Raw genomic sequence first — 15,553 nt, 5'->3', positions numbered from 1 at the left:
ATTGGTCACTAAAGCTGCAAACAGTGTAAATGTACCTTTAAAGTCCAGTTGTGTTCTCTAAAGGTACATTACATTCTCTTCTCCAGAAGGAGAGGTGAATATTTGTAATCTTTCATTATAGAACCCTTTAAAATTAAAGAACATAAAATAAGTCCTGGAGATTAAACGGGGCATATGAAATTAATAAAAATTTTAAAATCTACCATTATAATAGAATAAGGTATAATTATGCTCCCTATTAAAGGTACAGAATATGTTCCCTTAATGGTACCACCAAAGTGACAGCAAAAGGTACCACAACAGTTAAACATTTTCTAACAGTGTAGGCATAATAACTGGTTCATGGTTGTGGTGTTGTTAAACATATATACAGTATATTTTGTAAAATACTGTAAGTATACAGGTGCAGTAGAATAGCAATAGATGGAATGAAAGGACCAGAGAGCACAGAATTATGGTGCATTAGCTGGTGGCCCTCTTTTAATGGCAGACTTGGACAGCAACCTGGCAATTATCATGAAATAAACCACAATACTGTGTGTTTTAATAAGAAATTATAAGTTTTATCTTAATATCAGATAAAGAAAGCAGAAATAGTTCAGTATTAGCTCAGTATTTTATATAAGCTATAAGCTAATGGCACCCAAATGTTGGATTTTTTTATTCTTCAGCAAGACGGTGAGTAAAGAAATCTGATTTCTGAGTAAAGGAGCATTGTCCAAATGTGTTTTCTGAATTTATCAGATTATTGGGTACATGTTGCTGTGGTATGCCCCACCTCAAATTCTACTTATATTGATCATTTGCATAGTCGCTGGCAAAGTTGAGAATATCCCTCAAAGCCATGAGGATCAGGACATCAACTTTGGGATCCTGGGTGATCTCTTCATGGTAGTTCTTCACAGGGTAGATACTGTTCAAAGAGATCCCCAGTTTATTACTGCACACTTGTACCTGTTGAAACGACACAATGCCCAGTCAAAAGAATGTTCATGTGTTCTGATTTTCTGCAGTCATTCTTCTTCATGTGCCATTACACTGACCCCTGGTGATCTGGATGTAAAATTCTGTGCCAGACAGATTTCAGTCATGGCCTTATCCATCTTGGGGACACTCTCTATGAAACATTTGATTCATTCATCGTTCAGCTTAAACAACCAGAGAGACCTGCATTTGCCCACAATCATAGATTCATAGATCATAGTTCCCGTTAAGCAATTTAACCAATTCAATGTTCATCAACATGAAGAAGAATCAGAAAAAATGGTTGGCACTTTAAATGTAAATGAATCCAGACACAGTCGAAATCATGGAGAGATCCATTTTTTTAGCTGACCTTCTCTTTGATCTTTTTGCTGTGATAGATCTTTGTCAAGTCTTTGTTCACCAGCTCACAGGCCAGATCCACTTTGGTCATAACGATGGCTTGTGGGATGTCTACAAAATCGCAGCACAAAATATAAAAATATGCTTAAGATCATTTTAAAACCACCAGTTCTTAACAGAAAAAATTAACAGGAAGTTAAATTTCCTTTTTGTATTCAGGAATTTAATGAATCTTACTCAGATGAGAAGCTTTCTGTCGAATGACCTTCATTTTGTCAATGACTTTATCACTCATCCTTGAGATGGAGTCTGCAGGAAGAATGCTCACCAGGCAGTGAACTTTCTCACACGGATGTGGGTTTGTGTTGTATTTCTGGTTTTCTGCAGTTATCGGCACCAGAGGATTGAACTAGATGATCAGAAAATCATATTTATGTATAATAATAATAATAATAATAATAATAATAATATGTAATATTTATATGGTCTCTGTCTTTGTTAAATTATTGTATTTTTATATCTGTTTTATTTTATAATAATGCTTTAAATACTTTCACACTTTTGTTTTCTGGTGTGGTGTTGGTGAAGGGATGGGGTGGGGTGCTCTGTGATGTGTGAACTTCTCTCTTTTGTCTATTGCCTCTATTAGGTGACATTCCCAACATGCATTCATTATAGACACATAACACCTGACCAAATTCTGCCCTAGTGTAGAAAGTAGAAAATTAAATTAATTACTGAGGTTAGCTTCTAGGTTGAAGCTTTGAGTACCTTTTATTCTATTTTGCAGATACTTAATTTCACTAAAGATCCAAATGGAAAATAAATGCATTTTGTTGTAATGGTGCTGTAGTATAAACATTGTTTTTTTTCCTGGAAGATGGAAAATTGGAAAATTGTTAATAGACAATTATGTGAATAGTCAGTGTTTGTGTACGTACAGTGAAGCCATCCATAATCCGTCCCTCCAAAACTGCAGTGATATCCTCAATTTTTATTCCTCCTGCTTCATCTGGCTCCAGCCCCATGATGTCACAGAAAACAAAAGGGAAGCACTCGCCTCCACGTTTCTTCATCTGGTGTGTTCTGATCTGGAAATAAATATAAATATACAGTTACACAGACTAAAACATTTTATTCATTCATCTTCTACAAACCATCCTGATCAGGGCCGCGGCTGGCCAAGAGCCCACCCAGACCCACTGAGAACCAAGCAGGAATACATTCCAAACTGAACAACAGTCTATTGCAAGACATCATAGATTCACCCAGTCACTTACAAACCAGAGGACAATTTCACACACTCAGCCAGTCACTGACTGGCTGTGTGTTACTGTGATCTTCCTGCCTTGCGCCCAGTGATTCTGAGACCCTGAACTGGATAAGTAGTTACAGACAATGAAAGACCCAGTCACTCATACATTCATACCTTTGGACAGTTTGCCATAGCCAAAAAATAAGTATGTTTGGGCTCTGGAAGGAAACCAGAGCACCCAGCAGAAACCCACGTAGACATAAGGAGAACACACCACACTCCTCACAGACCATCACCCAAGGTAGGTTTGGAACCCACAATTTTAGGACCCTGGAACTGTGGGACACCGACACTACTGCCATCATGCCACAGTACAGTAATAAGTTGTTTTGTTTTTATGGAATCCTGTAAATTCTTCTTACAATATGTAATTGCACAACCTCATTTTTTCTTAATTTTATGTTCATAAAATATAGCTATGATGACTTACTGAACGAGTAAAGCTGGCTCCACCTTGCGTTGTATGTTCCAGAGCACCAATGGCATTACGGCCCAAGAGCACCCTCTGGACAGAGTTTATGAAACATGACTTCCCTGCTCCAGTAGGGCCAAGCAGCAGAATCCTGAGGGTCTCCAATTTTGTCCATACATTGTCCAAGTCTTTCAGTATCTCCTCTTTATCACTGAGAATGCCAGAGAACAAACAGAATCTTAATGTTACCAGACATTGTTTATTTTGTACACTATTTTCTCATTTAAAATATTTAGGACTTAGAGACATTACTAATAAATTTATTCTTGGATGTAATGTTATTGTGACAGTACAGAAAGTTTTGGTCATAAACAGCTTAGCTAATCATACCCTACACTTCAGCTCTTTATTTTAAAGTCCATACACTGTTTGGATAGTAACCATGTTTGTACAGGAATGTATTCCCAAGTACTTTGTGTTAAATGCTTCAATTACACTTTTCAGTGGGAAAAAAATCATTTGTGCATCTTCTGTAACTAATTCATGTGTTGGTTCCAGATTTTGGCAGGAATCCCACATTTACACACACACACACACACACACACCTGTGGACATTTACACATAGCCAGACCACCCAGCAACATATTTTTTGATTGTGGGTGGAAAATGGAGCACTTGGAGGAAACCCATACTCCTCATAGGCTTGAGGCAGGGTTTGAACACAGAATCCCTGTGCCCTGGAGTTGTGAGACAGTGACACTACATGTTGCTAAACAGTTACACTGAGATACTGAACAGGTTCCTAAGTGTTAAGCAGCCAAATGATAGGAAAATACATCCCATTGTAGAAGAATTTGTAGTTAACAAGGTGCTGATTACACACAAACTTTCAATAAAACAGTTCACTGTAATGTCATATGTTTAACCCTTTCTGCACCTCTAGGTTAATGAGACAGGGATCAAATTATTGATGGGGACAATTCAATATTCGCTCGATATTTGTGGAGACACGTCACCTCCGTCCATGCTAATTCTACGCCCTTATTTCAAATGAAATCTTTTTACATTTACTTCCACTGAAACTCGTTTTTCTGTGGACAGCAACAATATACACTTCAGTTACTTTCACTTTATTATAGTTGATCAGAAACTTTCATATAACCAGCTAAAATCCATATTTTAACATGGATCACTGAAATCATATGACTGGAACAGAGCACTGCCATGGAAACATGTGGAGCATTCTTGGTGAGGGTAATACTTCTTTACACACTATCTACCCCTTTCATGAATGGTCATTTTCAGACCATGGCATCACAGTGGTCCAGAAATTCCTTGGGTTAGGGGTTATTTGGCAAGGTCCTAAATGAAAATATAGGTTTGTGTTGAGCTCCTGCAAATTATGCATGCAAATAAACAGATAACTCTAACTCTATATGACCAAAATGGACTAACAGGAGAGTATCTTCCAGTGATCAGTGAGTTTATATATTTAATGAACACCCACTTTTTTAATGTACTCACTTTTAATTTTGCATAGTGTACCTCTTAGTGAGAGATTGTTGACTGCTAGACATAACCTTTATGATGCACCTGAAGACGTTTGACAAGTTTGAGAGGAAGCACATCATTGGACTGAGAGAAGCAGGATGGTGATATTGACAAATTGCCCGATATCTAGGCCATTCTGACCAAGCCGTTAGTAGGTGTTGGGGGCAGTTGTGTCGTGAATAAGAAATTAGACTGCTATGGACCTGAATCATACCATCTTTAGTGATTAATCCAGGTTGTGTTTGGGATCCAGTGACAGTCTGTTTCGGGAGTATGGAGGCCTCATGGTGAGCCCTACAATCCTGCCTTTGCTGTGGAGCCCCAACTGACCTGCGTGAGCCATCGCATACTACAGTTATTCACCCCTAGTAGTGATACGACTGACACTAACAGCAGCCTCTCTTGTCAGGGTTTCCAACTGCCATTTTAAAGCAGGATAACAGACAGCAAGTGTTTCCTAGGAATGTCTCTGCCAGATAGCAACTCTTCTTTGGCCTGCCTAGTCACCAGATTTATCAGCAATTAAGCATTTATGTGACCTTCTTGGACACCAACTACAGCAACCTTTGAGTGTGCAGGATCTACAGGCCCAACTGCAACATCTGTGGGTAAATATGTTACAGGATGCCATATGGAAGTTCTGTGCCTCCATGCCCAAATGTATCTCATCTTTTACCCAGGCTAGAGGTGGCCCAGCAGGGTACTAGAGCATTCTTTCAACTGTACAATTGTCCCTAATTAACTTATCCTTTCATTCTATTACTGTAATCACTTACAATAATAATATAATCATCATTACTGTAATCACTTACAATAATAATATAATCATCATTATATTCACACATATGTTTCATATTATCCCAACACCTCCTTGGTATGATTTGTTTTTTCTTTTTCAATTAGTGTATTTTAAATATTTTAGGCACAATCTCCTACCTCAGTGTCATTGGCCTCCACGGTTTATCCAATTCTAAGATATTAAAATCATAATGGTTAGCAAACTATATTTACACATTTACATCACAGTAATTACACAAATATTTTTAAAACAAGAGAAAAATGTGTGGATTGCATGTTGAATTGAATGGCATTCTGTGCAGTGTAGATTATATATATATATATATATATATATATATATATATATATATATAAGAAATAGAGATGTACCATCTCAGACAAATATCCCTGATGATATGGGAGTGTGGAAAAGTGGAAAAGAAGATGATGATGATGATGATGATATGAGTGTGCATTAGTGTACATGGCATAGGTGACTTGTACATCTTTGAAGGCACTGTTAACGCTAAACCACATACACAGGTATTGAAACTACATAATACCATCCCGACAAAATGTTTCTCAGGGAAGTCCTTGCAAATTTAAGACAAGAACAGTCAACATTGTGCCTGGATTACAACAGCATATCTTCTTAGTTCGGGAGCTAAACTAGTCCAGACCTGTCGCTCATTGAAAACAACTGATGCATTATTAAAAAAAATTGAACTGAGACCCCGAGCTGCTTAGAAGCTAAAATCCTACAACAAGGAAAGATTGGAAAAACATTTCACTTGCAAAACTACAGCAATTGGTCCCCTCAGTCCCAAACATTTACTTGTTGTTAAAAGAAGAGATGATGTGATAAACATGCACTTGACCCAACTTTTTTTTTTTTTGCTGGGATCAAAATCAAAATATTCACAAAATAATAAACAAAATAGTAAACTTCAGTTTAAACATATGAAATGTTATACTTTTTTCAGTTAAATATAGGGTTTACATAATTTGAATTTCATTGTGTTTTGTTCTTATTTCAGTTTGGTTCAGCATCCCAACTTTTCTATAAATGGTTTGTTCATAAATTATCTTAACATGGTAAATATTAACAGTATTAAAACTGTGATACATCAACATAAAAAATTTCTCTTGCATGTTGGTCATAATAACAATGTATTGATAAGGCACCTGTTTCAACAGACTCCTGTGGAGGGAAAAAGGTTTATCATGAAATAATTTTAAGCTGGCTGTTTTGCTGTCAGTGGATAGTAGGGAAATGGACCCTAGTCATCAGTTTTTACTGATCTGTGCTTTAACCAAGCAGAGATTTGAAACCTAGTCATCAATTCTTACTGATATCTTCTTTACCAGAGCAGGGATTAGAACCCTAGTCATTAGATCCTACTGATCTGTGCTTTACCCAAGCAGGGAGTCAATCCTTAATGTGAGATGCAGTAACTGATATGAATACAGACAATATTATAAATATTTACTTAAAAAAAGTCAGCTCTTAAACTATTTAAGTGTGAGTTTAGTGCTTTGATTTCCAGAACACTATTAATTCTCTTGTAGGTAACTGTAACCAAAACTGACCTACTTTCATAATTCCATAGTCTAGTAAGTTTGACTTGAGATTTAATTTATTTCATATAATTTATCAATAGTAATAATAAAAGTTTGACCAATTTTTGTTTATTAATCATTACTTGTGTGCCATTTGGACTTACCTTGTGGAAGACAATGAGATGGTGGAGGAAGAGAACTACACTGAACAGCACGATGACAACGAGCAGGAGGAGGAGCAGGAGGAGGAGCAGGAGGAGGAGCAGGAGGGGAATGATGACGAGGAGAACGACGACGACGAGGTGGAGGAGGAGGAGGAGGAGGAGGAGGAGGAGAAAGATCCCTTCCAGATTCAGTCTGCCTCATGAAACCCCCATAAAAATAGACCCTTTAAAAACACAAAAACATGAATATTTCTTTCTCTCTCTCTCTCTCTCTCTCTCTCTCTCTCTCTCTCTCTCTCTCTCGCTCTCTCTCAAACACACACACTTAAAGGATCCTATATTATATCAGTAGTTCTGTGCAAATAAACCAGGTAATCATGTCTAACTGTATTACCAAGATGAACCGACAGGAAAGTGATGTGATCAAAGAGTGTAATTGTAGTGCGGGCATATGTGGTCACCTAAGGGATCACAAAAAAAAAAGAAAAAATATAATTTGAGTTGAAAGTAATGTTTTAGCTCGGGCTTCCCCAACCCGCCACGATTGTTTTCCCCCGCGACGGGCCCCACCGAGGGAAGTAGAAGGGGCTCGAGGGCCTCCGTCCTCGTGCCTCCCCACTCCTCCAAATCCGCACGAGGAGCCAATGCCTACAGAGCCCGAGTTAGGACCTCCTCCCCAGCCGGTGAAGACCTGGCTCGCTGGGTGTGGTGTGCATGGGAATTTTCAGAACGACGGGTCCCACTGCCTGCTGCACGTAGATGGCCATGTCATCTGGGTATTCATGGACTCAGGGAGTACCGTCACCCTCCTTCGCCCGGCAGAGTTTCCCTGGCTCTAGCCCTCCCTCCAAACCCTACCCATCACCTGCATGCATGGGGAGGTGCGGCAGTTCCCCACTGCCCGCGTCCTGTTGGGGAAGCAAGGACACCAATGGCCCTTCACCGTGGGCCTTGTTCCAGATCTCCCTGTGCCATTGCTCGTGGGACGGAATTTTCTTGGGTTTGGCCAGGGCCAAATCTCAGCGACGACGTCACCATCACAAGGGCGGGTCCAGGCCCCGGTCGACTCTGTTCGCCTGGCCCCAGGAGAATAGCGCAGAAGCAATTGAAGCAGGCCTGGGAGAATGCTGCGGTTCTGGACGGGATTCCAGGCCCACATTCCAGGCCCTCTCCCTGACCCACATTTTGCTGTCCATAAAAATCTCTTCTACCGGGTGCGCCAACTTTCAGAGGGACCTCAGGAGGCGCTCGTCCTCCCCAGGTCCCGCATTGATGCGGTCATGCACCTAGCTCACCACCACACACTGGGGGGACATCTAGCCTGGCAAAATACCTTGGCACGTATCCTGCCCCGCTTCTACTGGCCCTCCATCCAGGCAGAGGTCAAAAACTACTGCCAGCGTTGCGCGAGGTGCCAACTAACTTCACCCAAGAAACCACCACCGGCACCCCTTATCCTGCTCTCCATTATCGGAGTTCCTTTTGAGCAGATCGGGATGGAAATTGTCGGGCCATTGCAGAAGTCTGGCCGGGGACATGAGTACATCTTGGTGATGGTAGACTACATCACTAGGTATCCGTAGGCTGTACTTCTCCGGAAGGCCAACTCCAAAGAGATTGCCCAGGAGTTGTTCTTGCTTTGCTCCTGAGTGGGGATCCCCAAAGACATTATTACTCCATAGGGCACGCCCTTCGTCTCCCGGCTGGTGGTAGACCTCTGTAAGCTCCTGCAGATAAAGCACCTCCCCGCCTCGGTCTACCACCCCCAGACAAACGGGTTAGTGGAATGTTTCAACCAAACTCTGAAGCGGATGCTCAAGAAAATGGTTGCACAAGACTGGGACCTGCTGGTGCCCTACGTCCTCTTCGCAGTCCGGGAGGTCCCCCAGGCTTTGATAGGCTTTTCCCCCTTTGAGTTACTGTACTCTCGTAGGCCCAGGGGATTCTCGATGTGGTGAGGGAAGCGTGGCAGCAGCAGTAGCGAACTCTGTACTGTTCCATCATTGAATATGTGCAGGAGATGCAACAGCGGGTGGAGGCAGTAGCCCCGATCTTACAGGAACATATGGAGGAGGCCCAACGGGCCCAACAGCGCATCTATAACTGTGTCCTGGTTTTGGTCCCCACGACCACCTGTAAGTTCCTGGCTACTTGTCAGGGACCCTACACCGTCCACGAAAGAGTCGGCCCTGTGAAGTATTGCCTTGACCAGCCTAGTTGGAGAAAAACCCAGCAGGTTTATCATGTGAACCTGCTTAAAAAGTGGGTGGAGCCGAGCCCTCAGGTCTCGGGTTCGCCTCCACTGAGATTCCAGCTCGGGCGGAGATTCCGTGGGGCGATGACCTCAGCCCCGCCCAATGCCAGGAACGAGTAGAGTTGGTGGAGCAGTTCCAGGATGTATTCTCTGCCACCCCAGGGTGGACCCAGGTTGTTCAACACGACATCTGAACCCCTGTGGGAGTGACAGTTTGACAGCGGCCCTACCGTGTCCCCGAGGCCCGTCAGGCAGCCATAGAGGAGGAGGTTGAGCATATGTTGGCCGCCGGTATCATCAAGCCATCTAACAGTCCATGGTCCAGCCCCATTGTCCTGGTCCCCAAACCAGTCAGTTCGTGGAGATTCTGCAACGACTTCAGGAAACAAAATGAAGTCTCGCAGTTCGACTCCAATCCTCTTCCCAGGGTGGATGACCTGATCAATTGTTTAGGTAAGGCCCATTTCATTTCCACCTTAGACCACACAAAGGGATACTGGCAAGTGGCTCTCACTCCAGAGGCCCATCCAAAGATGGCTTTCTCCACCCATGCAGGTCACTGGCAGTATCGGGTTCTCCCGTTTGGCCTAGTAAGGCCCCAGGTAAGGAAGATTGAGGCCATCCTTAACTGCCCGAAGCCTCGATCCAAGAAACAGGTACATGCCTTTTTGGGGTTGGCTGGCTACTACCGGTGCCCCTCTGCCGTGGCTGGCCTGAGACAAGGATTCCAAACCTCGGGTCACCCGTTGGTTCCTCACCTTACAGGACGTCTCGTTCCAGGTACAGCATAGGGCAAGGGTCCTACACAGCAATGCGGATGCCCTCTCCCGCCTGCCAGTCTGTTGGATGTCCAGAGGCCCTCTTCCTGGTGTGTGACTAACGTTCTCTTGTGGTCCCTCACCACCGTCTACAGTCTCTCAATATATATATATATATAATGTACACTCAATGACAAAATAAACAATTAATCTTGACAGAAATGTTATATAGTAACAAAATTTTGTTAGTAGGACCATGCCCAAACTCCCCCTTCAAGCGATCTTTCAGTTGACTGTAGTGACTCTTTCATGTTCAAACACCTGTGACGCACAGTTATGAATCAGTGTATTAAAGACAGTTACACATCACTGTTACAGACGTACTCCCTTCCATGACCATTCTGCAACACTTAAATGTCTAGCATGCCTGTAATTTTGGGGGCTCATCTTCACTCACGTTCCAAAGCCACCCTGAAATTCTGCTCAAGAATGATATGTGAGTTTTCAGCCCGATTTCAGCCTTCTTGGGCTTGGTCAATACTAGCAAAATGCCAGATATGTAAATGAGTGTTGTTGTAGTTCATATTTTTACCGTGTTTTTAATGTTGTAGGCATGTAAGCTCTTACCTTGGTGTTACTGGCCAAATTGGTTCATCTAATTATATGAAATAAAATTACACATATATGTTAGTAAAAAACACTTATTTTAGCAGTGCATTTACATCATATAGTGTTAATGAAAATATTGAAACAAAATGTTAAAACCTTTAAAACAAAAGAGAAAACATCTGTGTCTGTGCTTCGAGTCAGAAGTCATATCCTATATGGTTACATTGTTCTTTGCTAAGGTACAGTCAGTGCAAATGACCCCCAACAGGGGTCTTAAAGTCCAGCTTTTTACCTTGAAATTATACTACATTCTGTTCACTGAAAATACAACCCCATTTCTAAAAATGTTTTTTGAAAAACATTGTGCAAAATGTAAATGAAACAAATTGTAATGATGTGCATATAATTTAAATCCTATATTCAATTTGAAATAGTACAAAGACAACATTTTAAATCTTGAAATTGAGACAGTTTTTCGAAAAACATTTACCCGTTTTGACGTTGATGTCAGCAACATGTTGGGATGGGGGCATATACCACTGTGTTACACCACATCTTCTTTTAATTTAATAAGCATTTGGGAACTGAGGAGACCAGTATCTATAGTTATGAATCTGAACTGTTTTTGATTTTTGCTTGTTATAGGATTTCAACTACTCACCAGTACAGGGTCTCCATTATAGAGTTTTTTTGTTTGAAAATGCACCAGTTGTTTTCAGTGCATGACAGGTTTAACTCCCAGACTCTTTTACTATGGAGTAATTTACTCCAAATACTAAGGAGAGCTCGAAGACCACAGCCACCTAATACTGGTTTAGGGCTTTGTCCTTTGCATATAGAGATTTTAATGACATTATGTAATTTATTCTTTTGTTCTATTTTTTTCTTTTGTTCCCTGTCCCAACTTTTTTGGAATGTGTTGTTGGCATCAAATTCAAAATGTTAAAATATTCTTTAAAAAACAAGAGAATTACCCAGTGTCAACATCTGAAATATTTGCACATCATCGCATTTTGTGTTTATTTAAATTTTTTTACAGAATCACCAAATTACTGGAAATGGGGGTTTGACGAATATATTAACTATTTAACTGTAACTATTTAATTGTGAACATTGTTAATTATATTGTAGGTCATCTGCAAAGAAAACAGACCAAAGGGTGGTTTCATAATCTATATATTATCAAATATAGATAAAAATAAAATTTGAACATTTGGACTTACTCCATGGTGGGAAACACGAAGGTGGAGGAAGAGAATAACAAGGAGAAGAAAGATCCCATACTGACAGAAATTCCCTCATTACTCTCCTTCTACAGTGCATCCTTTAAAAACACATGAACATGAATACTTCTCTTACACACTCACACACATACAAAAACAAGTCAAAACTTTGAAATTACCTTCTTGTTTATACTCATATTATCTATTTAATCAGCTCTACTGACCATACAGGACCATACATACATTTTGTAGTTCTACAATTACAGATTGTTGTCTATCTGTTGCTCTGCATACTGTTAGTCCCATTCCACCCTGTCCTTCAGTGGTAATGATCCCCATAGGACCACCACAGGGCAGGTATTATCTGGATGGTTTATCAATCTCAGTATCACAAACTGACAGTGTCACTCACACACACCTGGGGACAATTTCACACATATCCAGTCATTCACTCACTCATACCTGTGGCCAATTTCACACTCACCCTGTCACACACACACTCACACCTGTGGACAGTTTTACACACTCAAATTCTCATGTCCAGCCCACCTACCAACATTGTGTTTTTGGGAGTAAACTAGAGCACTGGAGGAACCCCAAATCTAATAGTTTAGCAGCCAAAGGACAGAAAATGTATTACATGATAAATCACAAAATAAAACTTTATCAATAAAACAATTCACTGCAATGTTACATGTTTATACAGGGAAGTACACTGACAGACCTATTCAGTCCCGTTAGAATATTTCCCTCATGTTTGTCAGAATTATTTTGATTTATTTTGGGCTGTGGTCCTTACACTTAGTCATTCAATACCTGGAACTAATATCTTTCATGCTTACACTAATTATACTCATCAGTTACAGATGGTAAAACTTCTTTACACACTATCTACCCCTTTCATGAATGGTATTTTTCAGACCACAGTAGTCCAGATATTCCCTGGGTTGGGGGTTATTTGGAAATGTCCTAAATGCAAATATACCCAGTCAGTGTTTCTGTGTTGAGCTCCTGCATATTATGCATGCAAATAAACAGATAATCATCTTTAACTCTATATGACTGAGATGGACTGACAGGAAAGTATCTACAAGTGATCAATAAGTGTAACTGTAGCTTATATTTTTAATGTGTTTTTAGTTTTGTAGCCACATGAGCTCTTACCTGGATGTCACTGGCCATTCTAGAAATAAAATGACAAACATATATTTCAGTAGATAATGCATATGAATCAGATTTTTTAAAACTGAAAGTTTTTGTCTACCTTGTCTCTCCCATCCAAATGAAATTAGAATTAGAATCATTTTATTGGCCACTGTGCTTGCACACAGAGGAATTTGTTCTCTGCATTTAACCCAACCTATTTACACACACACACTAGTGAACACTAGGGGGCAGTGAGCACACATGCCCGGAGAGGTGGGCAGCCCTAGCCACAGCTGTTGGGGGTTGGGTGCCTTGCACAAGGGCACTTCAGTCATGACCTGCCGGTTACATGTTTTTGAAAAGTCAGTATTTAGTTTTGTCAGGTTTACGGGATACCACACAGCTTTTTCGAAATTGCTACAAATACATTTGGACAGCCAATAAACATATCCCTTTCATACAGAGATTTCTCTGGATTCTCCTGGATTCTCTGAATATTTTAATGACATTATGTTCCATAGATAAAGTAATTCCCAGGTTCAATTTTAAGTTCTGATCTGTTATTCTTAAATTGTTGAATAGTCTTTCAAAGAGTTCTTTACTTCTGAAAAAAATGGCCATTCTGAGAGGCTCTTTTAAACCCAGCCTTGTCACTGACCTGTTGCCAATGAACCTCATTTGTTATTATGCAGCAATACATAAAGTTTGGTCCATCTTGTGTTCCCCATCCCAGCTTTTTTGCAATATGGTGCTACCATCAAATTCAAAACAGGCAAATATTTTTTAAATAATAAGTAAATAAAATAAAATTTCTGTTTCAGCATATGAAATATTTTCTTTGTAACTTTTTAATTTTAAAATTTGCACAGTGTCCCAACTTTTCTGGAAAAGGGGTTTGTAAATGGTTGACAGGCAGAGTGCTGCAACATGTATGAACATTAAGCAATAAGGACTGTCTGTCTATAAAGCTCCTCCTTGGATCACCACCTTAACGTGGTGGAGGGGTTTGCGTGCCTGCGTGAGCCTAGGAGCTATGTTGTCGGGGGCAATAGCCCCTGGTAGGGTCTCCCAAGGCAAATTGGTCCTAGGTGATGGGCCAGACAAAGAGTGATCCATAAAGACACAGATGAAAAAGACAACGAGGACACAGCCTCCCTTGCCCGGAGCAGGGTTACCGGGGCCTCACCCTGGAGCCAGGCCTGGGGGAGGGGCTCCTTGGCGAGCGCCTGGTGGCCGGACTTTCACCTATGGAGTCCGGCCGGGCTTAGCCCGAAGGGGATACATGGGTCCACTCTCCCATGGGCCCACCACCTGTGGGAGAGGTAGTAATCCGGGTCTGGTGCATTGTGGATCGGGTGGTGGTCGGGGTCGGGGGCCCTGGCGTTCCGATCCTCGGTTACTGAAACTGGCTTTTGGAACATGGAACGTAACCTCTCTGGTGGGAAAAGAGCCTGAGCTGGTGCGCGAGGTTGAGAGGTACCGACTAGATATAGTTGGGCTCACCTCGACACACAGTATGGGCTCTGGAACCAATCTCCTCGAGAGGGGCTGGATGCTCTTTCACTCTGGAGTTGCCCAGGGTGAGAGGCGTAAGGCAGGTGTGGGCTTACTCATAGCCCCCCGGCTTAGCGCCTGTACGTTGGGGTTTACCCCAGTGGACGAGAGGGTAATTTCCCTGCGCCTTCGGGTTGGGGAAAGGGCTCTGACTGTTGTTTGTGCTTATGCACCGAACAGCAGTTCAGAGTACCATGCCTTCTTGGGGACCCTAGAGGGAGTGCTGGAGAACACTCATTCTGGGGACTCCATTGTTCTGCTGGGGGACTTCAATGCTCACGTAGGTAATGACAGTGAGACCTGGAGGGGCGTGATTGGGAGGAACGGCCCCGCTGATCTGAACCCGAGTGGTGTTCAGTTATTGGATTTCTGTGCTCGTCACAGTTTGTCCATTACGAACACCATGTTCGAACATAAGGGTGTCCACAAGTACACCTGGCATCAGGACACCCTAGGCCGCATTTCGATGATCGATTTTATAGTCGTATCATCTGACCTGCGGCCATATGTTCTGGACACTCGGGTGAAGAGAGGCGCTGAGCTGTCAACTGATCACTACCTTGTGGTGTGTTGGATCAGATGGCGGGGGAGGATGCCGGACAGACCTGGCAGGCCCAAACGTGTGTTGAGGGTTTGCTGGGAACGTTTGGCAGAGGAACCTGTCAGAAAGATCTTCAACTCCCACATCCGGCAGAGCTTCGACTGCATCCCGGGGGAGGCTGGTAACATTGAGTCCGAGTGGGCCATGTTCCGGACCTCCATTGTTGAGGCGGCTGAACGGAGCTGTGGCTGCAAGGTTGTCGGTGCCTGTCGGGGTGGCAATCCCCGCACTCGGTGGTGGACACCCCGGGTGAGGGGGGCTGTCAAGCTGAAGAAAGAGTCCTATCGAGCCTGGTTGGCTCAG

At 42.0% G+C, this 15,553-nt stretch overlaps 2 protein-coding genes across 2 annotated transcripts in view; both read right to left on the bottom strand.

Moving 5' to 3' along the window:
* LOC136678518 (NLR family CARD domain-containing protein 3-like) overlaps positions 1 to 15,553 on the bottom strand; it is a 140,775-nt gene that overhangs the window by 88,688 nt on the left and 36,534 nt on the right. The window lies entirely within an intron of this gene.
* On the bottom strand, positions 644 to 4,630 carry LOC136687652 (interferon-induced protein 44-like). Its single transcript, XM_066662165.1, has 6 exons — positions 4,599 to 4,630; positions 3,072 to 3,264; positions 2,268 to 2,417; positions 1,564 to 1,735; positions 1,337 to 1,437; positions 644 to 954 (listed from the first exon to the last, which is right to left on the bottom strand). Exons 1-6 carry the CDS (start codon positions 4,628 to 4,630, stop codon positions 787 to 789), a joined length of 816 nt encoding a protein of 271 aa, XP_066518262.1. The 3' UTR covers positions 644 to 786.

This window comes from Hoplias malabaricus, chromosome 2, assembly GCF_029633855.1.
Source record: "Hoplias malabaricus isolate fHopMal1 chromosome 2, fHopMal1.hap1, whole genome shotgun sequence".
Lineage (NCBI taxonomy): Eukaryota > Metazoa > Chordata > Actinopteri > Characiformes > Erythrinidae > Hoplias > Hoplias malabaricus.
The sequence above is the reverse complement of the archived record's forward strand: the minus strand, read 5'-3'. Positions and strand labels throughout refer to the sequence as shown.